The sequence below is a fragment of the Drosophila albomicans genome, chromosome X (genome assembly GCF_009650485.2).
Source record: "Drosophila albomicans strain 15112-1751.03 chromosome X, ASM965048v2, whole genome shotgun sequence".
Classification (NCBI taxonomy): domain Eukaryota; kingdom Metazoa; phylum Arthropoda; class Insecta; order Diptera; family Drosophilidae; genus Drosophila; species Drosophila albomicans.
In genome coordinates, this window is record NC_047627.2 from 8,826,096 (window position 1) to 8,838,545 (window position 12,450).

Sequence of the window (12,450 nt, forward strand, 5' to 3'; positions counted from 1 at the left end):
AATTGCATATTTAGCAAGTAAGAAAGCTACAACTGAATGTGCTCGACTGTGAGATACTCGCTACCCATTTTGAATCAGAGCATAACAGTATTAACATAGCAGGTATTATTCTTTAAATATATCCAATAATATACCACAAAAATACTAAAATGTGTCAATGATTATATTCGGTATATTATTGGAGAACTATATTTAAAATATATAAAAGAGGTTCAAATATACCGATTCTTTAAATAACTTTTATAATTTTTATCGGATCGCAAAAAAAATCGCAGGAATCAGAATTACTTTAGTTATTATTGTCTGACCAAAGTTCTAGCTTCAAAATTACGCTTTTTAAATAGACAAATAACTTCAACAAAATTTGCCAACATTTATCAAAAACATGAATAGCTTAAGTGAAAGTATAAATGAAATACTAAATATTTATTATTTTTACATTAAAATTCGCCGTATATTTTAAAGCTAATTTTATTTGACAGATATACGTAAATTCATCTTTGAAATTTAATGTCGTTGAGAAATAACTCTAATTTATTTAGCCATTATTTATTTATTTAAATTTAATATACTAAGGTGCTTTGTAACGAATCACTAGTGTAGTATTCGTCTGGTGCTGGTGGAAGGTTTACTAGTGTGGCGTACGCGCTGGCTTCTCCGGGCTTTGCTCAGATAGCATGGGGTTCAAGGAAAGGGCCAACTAATAGGACGCACCACTTATAACAATAATACATTTAAAATTCGCGTACATAAGGGAAGACAGAAAAGAAGTGCAATGGGAAGGTTACATGAAACAATAGTGAAAGAGAAGAGAAAGGGAAGGAGAGGAAGGTAGGTTAACAAAGAAGACGGAGCCACTCTCTCATGCAACACAGCTGTTGTTGTGTGCAGACGCCCACCCTACCGTGATCCTGCATTCATTGCCAAAAACTAAAAAGTTGGCAGGATCCCTAAGAGACAGTGGTTCGGCTAACCTACTCCTGCTTGGTGATGCATGGTTCCAAATAAAAATAGGCACTTAAGCGAACATACTTAATTTATTAACAGATAACAAAAATACTTTGAATATTAACAACATTATGAAATGACAAGAAAAAAAATGACAAGAAAAATAAATAAATAAATAGATTAACGGACTAACATGGTAAGTGTGTATGAGGCGGGAATTTATAAATAAAGCAAAAAGAAAAAAAAATAAATAAAGAAAAACTAAAAATAATTAACCTATAAATATAAAATATGATCTAGCATAATTATAATATAAATAATTATTTTTGCATTTCAATGTTGAATAAATTAAGAGAAGGAAAAAATGAGCTAAAATGAACTAGTTTTGGTTCATTTAGAAATGCAATGTTAGACCATCACACCGAATATAGGCAAACACTAGATGCAAGTAAAAATGAGGATCAGCTGATGGCTGTCACTCAATGAAATGTTTTGCTATTGCCAGTCTCGCAAGGTCACTGACCGCTGGGACTGCAGACAGCTGTAGCAGCGCTATGGTCAGATGGACCACCAACAAAAGGGAAGCTTTAGCTGTAGCTCATGTATTATTAATTAGTTAGAGTGAAACAGACTTACATACATTAGAGACTCCCACGCAGAAAGATCTTTCCTTGTGTTGGTGCCTGTCTGTGGTGTATCTGTGGGGAATAATAATAATTGCGAGCTTTTGCGCCTGCATGAAAGCTGCTTGCTATGACCGGTAGCGTCGATCAAAACAAACATGCATACATACGAATGTATGCAAGTATGGTTTTACATGCTTTTCAGGCAATACAAAAACATTAATATTTATAACTAAATTCAATTTTACAAAGATATTTTGCCTATAGGTGTTGTCTTACATGCCTTCTTAAATGATTGCCATTTCTATTTTATACAATAGTACAGTGGTACTTGTATTATGAAGGACCCAGAAAAGTTGTTGGTTCAACTTTCTCGCCACATCATATTACACTTACAACATTGATGGACTATCACTTATAGATGCATAGTTAAACAACATAACGTAAATTAACAATAATAAACAAACAAACAAAAAAAAATAAGCTGCCGTTCGCCTTCCTCCTGGGTGACGCAGATACTCGGCCTCGATGCCACCACAAGTGCGGAGCAAATAGCCAATGGAGATCGCAAGGCTGCCGGACGCAGGTGTTTTGCAGTAGAAACACAACCTGCTGGGAAGCAATTCTCCTGTGCTCAATGAGCGTCTGCAGCTAGCAACAGCTCATCTGTTTGCGTTGCCCAGACAGCTGATGTGTCCAGCACAGCTGCGACTTGGAGCTTTTGGTGGTTGGCCGTTAATCAAGCAGTTGTGTGTTTTGACGTTTCATTTTAAATTAATTTAAAATTCTCCCACTGGGTTATTATAATTTACACACTGGGTTATTATATAAATTATGGCTGGGTTATTATATAAATTAGGATTGAGTTATTATAATTTATGACGAAGTGCCGAATCTAAAAATAAATAGACAAAACTAAACTTAGAACAACAAAAAAAAACTAAATATACGTATAACAAATATTTACCCTAATCTGGAAAACGGCACTTGGTTTATTTACGCCAGTTGGCAAATTCCTATAGTGGACAAACAGCTACAAGTGGACGGCAAGGTGCACTTTTGTAAAAGAAAAGAAGATGACAAGATTAACGACTCAGTATAACAATTATACAATGAAGTATCTTTGTATACTCACAAGTACGTTTTAAGCATCTGACTACACCAACCACTTCACTGATGTACTTTTTCCTTTTTTTTTTTTTATTATTTTTAAAGCACATGCACTTCTCCACTATTTTTTTTTTTACTTAGGTTCTGCACATAACCTGCTAACCATTTTTCTTCCAGCCAAAAACCAACAACAAAAACCTTTTTTTTCGGAAATTTGACAATTAATCCTACTCAAAAAGGTAATCGCTTGTCTATTTTGGTCTGGACTTAACACGATCAGCTGATCTAGCAATTCATGCTTGCATGTATCGTGGTCCACCAATAGATGGCGCTATTTTTGGAGCTTTCAGTCTCATTTGTAAATAAAGCTCCGCTTCTCAGCACAAACCATGACAAGACATTGAGTACCATTTTCTCAGACTACAAATTATTTTATACAACTAAACAAATTAAATAATACAAATTAACTAGGACAATAAACATATAAATAAATAATATAATAAATAATAGATAGAAATATGTAGGTGTGCAGAAAGAAAAGAAAAAAATGTTGCATACTTTTAGGCTTACTCAATTTCAAATACGACAAGCGGCCTATTACACATCCCCCTGGCAAAATCACACTTAGTCGTTGTAACGACAAAGTGGGATACCCGCTTGGAGGTAGCTTAATAGCAATGGTGCGAAGATAAGCGATTATTGCTTAAGGTCCTTCGCATGAAATTTGCCAGTTCTGTTTGTTGCTCCGATGTCAACTCGAGTTGCTGCGAATTATCAAAGGTAATTGATGCAATTCTATCAGTGTCAGCCGGGTGCATCAAACATATTGGCAATAGCTTGAAATCTCTCCAAAACTCAATACCCAAATATACGTCTTGTGACAAAGTTGGTACGATATAAAATCGTTGTGCTTGTATCTTGCCCTTAAATTGGACAGGAACACTCAATTTGCCACAAATTCGCTGCCTATTTCCATCAGCAGTTTTCACCGATGACGATAGTTGCGTATATTCGGTGTTGTTTGCTAGTATTTCCTCAGCTAACTTCCCACCAATGCAGTTAATAGTAGCGCCCGTGTCCATTAACCCAGTTATCGTTTTGCCTAGCATCTTGACTTGGGCATAAGGACGAGGATCACCAGTGATGTCTACTATTGACGCTAATACAGCTCTCTTTTCCTCCTTATTGCTTATTATGCAATTCCCCTTCCGCTGTTTATTGCGAACACCTGAATTGCAAACATTCTCTACATCCGAACTAATAGATCTGGCCGGGTTTATTTGAATTTCAGAAACTATGTTGGATAAACTGTTATCTTCACATACTCGGGGTTGGTACCCTTTGAGACTTGTTTGCGTGCACTTGTTAACGGTGCGCGCACCTACAGGTTTAGTTGGAATTGCACACTTCGTGCAACTGGGTCGATAAGTGTCACGCTTACCACAACCGTAGCAAAATACTTTACGTACGGCTACACAATCTTGGTATCTATGACCACTCTTCCCACAATTCCAACATGAAAGTGTCAGAGCATCCACCTCCAGATTCTCTGGCTCTGCAACATCATCCTCTTCATGCATTGTGGCTTGAACCGTGACTTCACTTACATACCGTCTCGGTAAACCTCTTGGAATTGATGATGGCATTGAAATGGTTTTTAAAAACCTCTCTCGCGTACGAACAGTGTGACGCAACTGCTCAACGCTGAATATTGGCACATACAATAGTTCGTGCTGAATATCAGAGAGCAAATTGGCTCGCAAGACCTCCAGTATGGACTGCTCACTCATTGGGCTGATCAAACGATCTACTAATGCCACAATGGCTTCGTAGAACTGATCGAATGATTCGTTGGCTTTCTGCTTTCGTTGCGAAATAGCTGTTCGAATCTCCAAATCGGTTCTGCCATCCGTAAACTGAGTTTTCAATGCCTTGCATAAGTCTGCCCAACGAACTTCGGTCACACTTTTGTGGTACCTCCAGAAAAATTCACTTCCTCTACCCTCAAACAAGTTACTCGCATATCTTGCTAGCAACTCAAAGTCTCCGTCCAGCGTTTGTCGAGTCAGTGACTCTACTCGATATAGAAAGTCTTCTATCGACATAGACGAATGTCCAGAGTACCTCAGCTTCCAATTAGCAATAATCTGGCTAATTCTGTCGGGTCGCAGACTATTACTCAGCTGAGAACCCAATGGCGAAGAGTTGGCACCAACTTGTGGCGCCCTCGGATTTACCAACGGATTCGTATCTAGCCGATTTGGTAATCCAAACAACTCCTCAAAGCTTTGATGCTGTGGACATGGTGGAGAAGGTCTAGGAACGGATTGAAATTGTTCATTATGTGCAGCTAGTCTTTGCTGAGCTACTCTCTGAAACCCATTCTCCAGCACCTGCGATAGTATCTGCGTCTGCTGTACTAATGCTGCTGATATCGCAGCCGCAATTGTCTGTTGTATTTCTTGGCCAACAGCACTTGCTGCTGGCTGAGCTATTGGACTCTGAACTACAACCGGTTGCGGAGCTTGTGGAATTGGAGTCGGCTGCCTTGGCTGCGAGCTGGACCTGCTACCAATATCAGTAGAATTTTCTACATTGCAATTTGCCGATGCGACCGCCGCCGCGGCTTTCGCTTGCCCTCTAGTTCTCATATTTGCACTTGAACTGGCTGCTTCCAACTCTTCAGCAAGATTCATAGAAGATCTTATTAATACAGTTCGACACACTGGGCACAAATTCCTATTGTCAGTGCGAGTATTAAAGCAGGCGTGGTGAAAATAATGATTGCACCTTGTAGCTAACAATTGAGCAGGATGTTCGACCTCCTGAGTGCAAACACAACAAATGGTTTCACCTTGAATTATGGGACCTGGCATGATATGTAAGACCTAATCTTCAGAATTTCTGCTAATGAAGGAAAAATTTTTCTACAAACAACTGTATAAATAAATAATAATAATGGGGAAAAATAATATATAAATAAATAAAGACTTAATTAAATAAGAGACAAAAATGAAATAAATAAATAAATAAACAAATACCAAATAATAATTAACACACAAAAATTACTGAACAATTAAATAGATAAATAAATAATAATACAAATGTAAATTTCAACAAAACTGATAAATAAACACGATTCATAAGATATTTGGAAACCATGCAAAACTTCACAGAGTGTAAGTTAGCCTCCAGATTTTCTAATTAACCCACCTGAATGGATAGGACTAGTTGCTAGATAGGCATACCTTCAATTAGTATGACGAGAAAGCAGCTCAGAGCCACGATCCGTTTCAAACACTAATTGAAATGTGAATGCCTTAACAGCCACTAAAAAGGAAAGAAAAGAAATTGGGGAAAATATAAGCATTCATAAAGCTCCTTTATGTTAATAATACCAACTTTAAGAGCAATTATTTCAAAACTAAGTATAGCATAATAGCATGCAAACCATACTCAGTCGATTATATATCGCCTAATTAGTATTACTACATTTTAAACTTCTATGATTGCTAAAGACGGACAATAAACAATACTAAACACATTAAGCTGACTTGCGCCACCACGGGACTATGCAACCCCAGTCAATGAATTTAGTTGTCAATTGCTGAATTACTTTTGTAGTACTAATTTATTTCCATCGTTTTCATTAGGTGTTTTGCTTACCGCAAGAGGCAGATCTGGTCCACGAACTTTTTCAAAGTAAGCTCTACACCTAAAGAAATGCGATAGCATATAAATGACAGTAGACAGTTTGACCGTTTGAGTATAAAGCCATTTTGAAGCTATTATTTTCGAAAACGTCAACCACTACCGTCTTGGTTAAGTTCTTTTGCCCTGGTCTTATGAGGTATTACTTTCTCGATAACAACACAGACACAAAGAGACTAACCCAGTACACAAATATGGATAAGGACAACAAAAAGACTTGAATCACTAGATGTTATTGATTCTAGAGCATATATAATATTTTTAAAGGCCATGTTTAGATTCTATCCAAAAAACAGGCCACACGATTGGCCGCCAAAATATATTATTAAATTATAATTATACCTGTAACGAATCACTAGTGTAGTATTCGTCTGGTCCTGGTGGAAGGTTTACTAGTGTGGCGTACGCGCTGGCTTCTCCGGGCTTTGCTCAGATAGCATGGGGTTCAAGGAAAGGGCCAACTAATAGGACGCACCACTTATAACAATAATACATTTAAAATTCGCGTACATAAGGGAAGACAGAAAAGAAGTGCAATGGGAAGGTTACATGAAACAATAGTGAAAGAGAAGAGAAAGGGAAGGAGAGGAAGGTAGGTTAACAAAGAAGACGGAGCCACTCTCTCATGCAACACAGCTGTTGTTGTGTGCAGACGCCCACCCTACCGTGATCCTGCATTCATTGCCAAAAACTAAAAAGTTGGCAGGATCCCTAAGAGACAGTGGTTCGGCTAACCTACTCCTGCTTGGTGATGCATGGTTCCAAATAAAAATAGGCACTTAAGCGAACATACTTAATTTATTAACAGATAACAAAAATACTTTGAATATTAACAACATTATGAAATGACAAGAAAAAAAATGACAAGAAAAATAAATAAATAAATAGATTAACGGACTAACATGGTAAGTGTGTATGAGGCGGGAATTTATAAATAAAGCAAAAAGAAAAAAAAATAAATAAAGAAAAACTAAAAATAATTAACCTATAAATATAAAATATGATCTAGCATAATTATAATATAAATAATTATTTTTGCATTTCAATGTTGAATAAATTAAGAGAAGGAAAAAATGAGCTAAAATGAACTAGTTTTGGTTCATTTAGAAATGCAATGTTAGACCATCACACCGAATATAGGCAAACACTAGATGCAAGTAAAAATGAGGATCAGCTGATGGCTGTCACTCAATGAAATGTTTTGCTATTGCCAGTCTCGCAAGGTCACTGACCGCTGGGACTGCAGACAGCTGTAGCAGCGCTATGGTCAGATGGACCACCAACAAAAGGGAAGCTTTAGCTGTAGCTCATGTATTATTAATTAGTTAGAGTGAAACAGACTTACATACATTAGAGACTCCCACGCAGAAAGATCTTTCCTTGTGTTGGTGCCTGTCTGTGGTGTATCTGTGGGGAATAATAATAATTGCGAGCTTTTGCGCCTGCATGAAAGCTGCTTGCTATGACCGGTAGCGTCGATCAAAACAAACATGCATACATACGAATGTATGCAAGTATGGTTTTACATGCTTTTCAGGCAATACAAAAACATTAATATTTATAACTAAATTCAATTTTACAAAGATATTTTGCCTATAGGTGTTGTCTTACATGCCTTCTTAAATGATTGCCATTTCTATTTTATACAATAGTACAGTGGTACTTGTATTATGAAGGACCCAGAAAAGTTGTTGGTTCAACTTTCTCGCCACATCATATTACACTTACAACATTGATGGACTATCACTTATAGATGCATAGTTAAACAACATAACGTAAATTAACAATAATAAACAAACAAACAAAAAAAAATAAGCTGCCGTTCGCCTTCCTCCTGGGTGACGCAGATACTCGGCCTCGATGCCACCACAAGTGCGGAGCAAATAGCCAATGGAGATCGCAAGGCTGCCGGACGCAGGTGTTTTGCAGTAGAAACACAACCTGCTGGGAAGCAATTCTCCTGTGCTCAATGAGCGTCTGCAGCTAGCAACAGCTCATCTGTTTGCGTTGCCCAGACAGCTGATGTGTCCAGCACAGCTGCGACTTGGAGCTTTTGGTGGTTGGCCGTTAATCAAGCAGTTGTGTGTTTTGACGTTTCATTTTAAATTAATTTAAAATTCTACCACTGGGTTATTATAATTTACACACTGGGTTATTATATAAATTATGGCTGGGTTATTATATAAATTAGGATTGAGTTATTATAATTTATGACGAAGTGCCGAATCTAAAAATAAATAGACAAAACTAAACTTAGAACAACAAAAAAAAACTAAATATACGTATAACAAATATTTACCCTAATCTGGAAAACGGCACTTGGTTTATTTACGCCAGTTGGCAAATTCCTATAGTGGACAAACAGCTACAAGTGGACGGCAAGGTGCACTTTTGTAAAAGAAAAGAAGATGACAAGATTAACGACTCAGTATAACAATTATACAATGAAGTATCTTTGTATACTCACAAGTACGTTTTAAGCATCTGACTACACCAACCACTTCACTGATGTACTTTTTCCTTTTTTTTTTTATTATTTTTAAAGCACATGCACTTCTCCACTATTTTTTTTTTACTTAGGTTCTGCACATAACCTGCTAACCATTTTTCTTCCAGCCAAAAACCAACAACAAAAACCTTTTTTTTCGGAAATTTGACAATTAATCCTACTCAAAAAGGTAATCGCTTGTCTATTTTGGTCTGGACTTAACACGATCAGCTGATCTAGCAATTCATGCTTGCATGTATCGTGGTCCACCAATAGATGGCGCTATTTTTGGAGCTTTCAGTCTCATTTGTAAATAAAGCTCCGCTTCTCAGCACAAACCATGACAAGACATTGAGTACCATTTTCTCAGACTACAAATTATTTTATACAACTAAACAAATTAAATAATACAAATTAACTAGGACAATAAACATATAAATAAATAATATAATAAATAATAGATAGAAATATGTAGGTGTGCAGAAAGAAAAGAAAAAGATGTTGCATACTTTTAGGCTTACTCAATTTCAAATACGACAAGCGGCCTATTACAGCTTTCAAAATTGGAAATAAATTTTGTTTCGCCAATATGTAAATACGTAAAAAATTCTTCTCGAGTTAGCAAAATATCTCACGAATTCAATTTAACAATTTAAGTTAATTTAATTTATGCTATTCTTAGCTAGAGTCGAAAAAAGTTTTAATTATTTTAAACTAAACTAAAACTTTTAGTATGCGCTACAGCAAATACTGTGCGGCAATCTTAAAGAGACTTTGCACTGCCTTTAACTAGCTTTCTATTTGCTGACTGCTGCTATGAATTATATGTATATAGTATATAGAGTAAAGCTGCTTTCATTTGCCGACTGTCAACTTTTCATACTTAAATTAACTTTGTACTTTTCCGCAGCAGGTACCACAAGTAGAAGCAAAACAACGAAATATAGTAAAGACAAAAAAAAAACCAGAGAAGATTCTCGTCCACTTGAAGTGGCCCATTAGGAGTCTTAAATGTTGGAAACTATAAACATAGAGTTTATTAAAACAACAACAACAGAGTAGAGCAGGGTGTCCACTTAATTTGTACAAAGTTTTTTCGGTTATTCCAACTTATGATAATAGCTGTGCTTTAAAGCGAAATCACGTGGAATTAGTCAAGTTAAAGCGACTAACAGATGCCCTATAAAGGTTACAAGATATTGTTCAGACGTTGTTTCGATGCACGCATTAAACTTAATGCCATCCCATGCATATAAATAAATAAGTACTGAGTGCAAAAAGAAAAAAAAAATTGTGTAACACCTTGGTGACATATGCCAGGCAACAATGACAAGCGAACCCCTCTCTCTCTCTCTCTCTCTTTCTACCTATATAGCAGTTACCCCCTATATTTTCCCCTCTCCACCTTAATACCATTGAAGCACACACAGAGTTCCTGTTGTTGTGATACGCTAAGCGCTAAGGGAAATGTGCGTCCACAATGGGGAAAAAGACAACGGACGGATGGCCTACAAAACGTATTTGAGAACGGGCCCCAAAGATAATCAAAGTGTGTTTAAAAAACAACAACAACAACAGCAACGAATGCAAATTGCCAAAAAAAAAAAGAAGAAAAACAGAAAAGTACCTCCCCAAAGATCTAAACTCAAGATAATTCCTTATATGCATTGAATTATTTGCCTTGGAGAAACATATGCGATAAGAGGAACTTTAACTCTCACCTGTCAAATTCTCGTTGCTACAATCGATGCGACACACTTAAATTTTACCTGCAAACGCAAAGAATAGAAACATTATGGTTATTATTTATTTTCGTTGCACACAGATTAATCATATAAGGTCCCATTAATTCACAGCGCACACAAAGCGAAGGCAAACTGTGTGTGAGAGTGTGAGAGAGAGAGATACTATAAAGGTAAATAAGAAATCACAATTTATCGCTGTGAGCAAAGCGAACATTGCTTCCAGCTTGGCAAATGCGAATTATGTGACCATGGAGAATTATTCCGACAACTTCTCCCACTTCTCCCACTTCACTGGGCTGCACTCAGAGAGAGACCCACTGCAGAGACTGTCAAACAAGGCGATCAAGTCTCTATCGATGGATAGTGTTTGTTAGCCACGTTTTTATATTTACCTGATGATTGTCATATTCTTTCAATTCAAGTATTTCAGTATATTCAAATTTATGAGTGGTATTATATTCATTGAGCTGATATGTTTAGCAATTTATATATATTTAGAAAAGTAAATGAAATTGCTAGAATTTTAGTTGGGAATAATATCAATTTATAATTCTTCATGAAGCGAAAATAAAGATCAAAATACTTTTAGTATTCAGTAAATGAATTGAAAATTAAGTATTTAATTTCAGAAAGAAATAAAATATTATAAGTTGCACCATAATTCATTGGATCTATCGTGTATTTTATAGGAATCAAATAAATAAATAAATATAAATTTATAAAATTCCATTATAAGTATATAACATATAATTGCGAATTGCGTTTATTTTATTTATATTACATGTATGACAAATATGACCTGTATGACATGTATGAGATCTATGACGTGTATGACGTGTATGACATGTATGACGTGTATGACATGTATGACATACATGTCATACAATTCCCGAAATTCCCCTCTTCAATTGAGGTAATATAAATAATATAAACGCAATTCACGAAAATATATCAATAAATTTTCAAAACTATTTTCCCAGTAAACTTTTCAACACTGATGAACAAAGAATGTCAAATCTTATGTTCAACCTTAAAACGCTTTCAACCTTTCTAGGCCTATAACATAAATTTTACAGTTTCTTCATTTTGTTGCTAATCAAACTCAGTAAACATACAGTTTCATATTAAAAGTTACCTTTGTATAAATATAAAATGTATAAAAAGTAAAAAAACAAGCGAACTCAAAATGCCCTAAAAAGTATGCTACAATTTATTGCTGAACTGCAAAGCTCGAGAGGAAGAGCAAAAGCAAAAGCCAGTTCCACAGAGTAACTTCAATTCGTTGCGCTCACACACACAGACGAACGCACGCACACATATGTCTGCCTACTTACAAGCACGCATAAACGCGTCTACACATGTATGTGCATATATTCTCATAAGTAAGTCGAGCTACGACAACAACAAAAAAGAGGCGAACGAAAAATCAGAATCAACTGTTTACGATTTCATAGCCGTGTTGCCATTTTTATTTATATTTTTTTTCGTTTTTCTCCATTTTTTTTAGACCATTTTTGTTTTCGTTGTGCAGTTGGTTTTTTTCTGCCGTTTTCTGCTGTTGTCGCTTGTCGCCTTAGACTTAGCCAAAAAGCTAGAATAAACCCCCATAAAACACACGGCAAAACGGCTGGCGCATAGTTCAGGCTTGGGCTCGGCTCTTTTTTTTTTTTTTTTTTTGTTGTGGCAATTGCAAAGGCAACGCAATGGGAATGGAAATGGGAAAGGGAATGGGAATGGGAACGGGTATGAAACTGTATATATGCGTGTATATGGGATGAGTAAATCTGAAGTCAGCCGACATTATTGCTGACGATGTTTGAAGTTG

The 12,450-nt window shown here is 36.2% G+C and overlaps 1 protein-coding gene across 7 annotated transcripts; it reads right to left on the minus strand.

Annotated features, from left to right (window-relative positions):
* Window positions 1-586: 586 nt before the first annotated feature.
* Window positions 587-9,312, minus strand: LOC127565648 (uncharacterized). Of its 7 annotated transcripts, none has more exons than XR_007954984.1 (4): window positions 8,860-9,302; window positions 8,692-8,780; window positions 7,738-8,619; window positions 587-716 (listed from the first exon to the last, which is right to left on the minus strand). XR_007954984.1 is itself a non-coding variant. In XM_052005178.1 (3 exons), the coding sequence occupies exon 1, from the start codon at window positions 5,555-5,557 to the stop codon at window positions 3,350-3,352; it is 2,208 nt and encodes a 735-aa protein (XP_051861138.1). In that variant the 5' UTR covers window positions 5,558-5,639; the 3' UTR covers window positions 587-716; window positions 1,585-1,646; window positions 3,252-3,349. The 7 variants fall into 7 exon arrangements, 2 of the variants coding, with proteins under 2 accessions (XP_051861138.1, XP_051861131.1); XR_007954983.1 differs by lacking the exons at window positions 7,738-8,619; window positions 8,692-8,780; window positions 8,860-9,302 and adding exons at window positions 1,585-2,466; window positions 2,539-2,627; window positions 2,707-3,193; XR_007954985.1 differs by lacking the exon at window positions 587-716 and adding an exon at window positions 6,851-6,869.
* Window positions 9,313-12,450: the final 3,138 nt, after the last annotated feature.

Coding starts and splice junctions, on each gene's coding strand:
- LOC127565648 (XM_052005178.1), bottom strand. CDS start 5,557: ATGCCAGGTCCCATAATTCAAGGTGAAACCATTTGTTGTGTTTGCACT.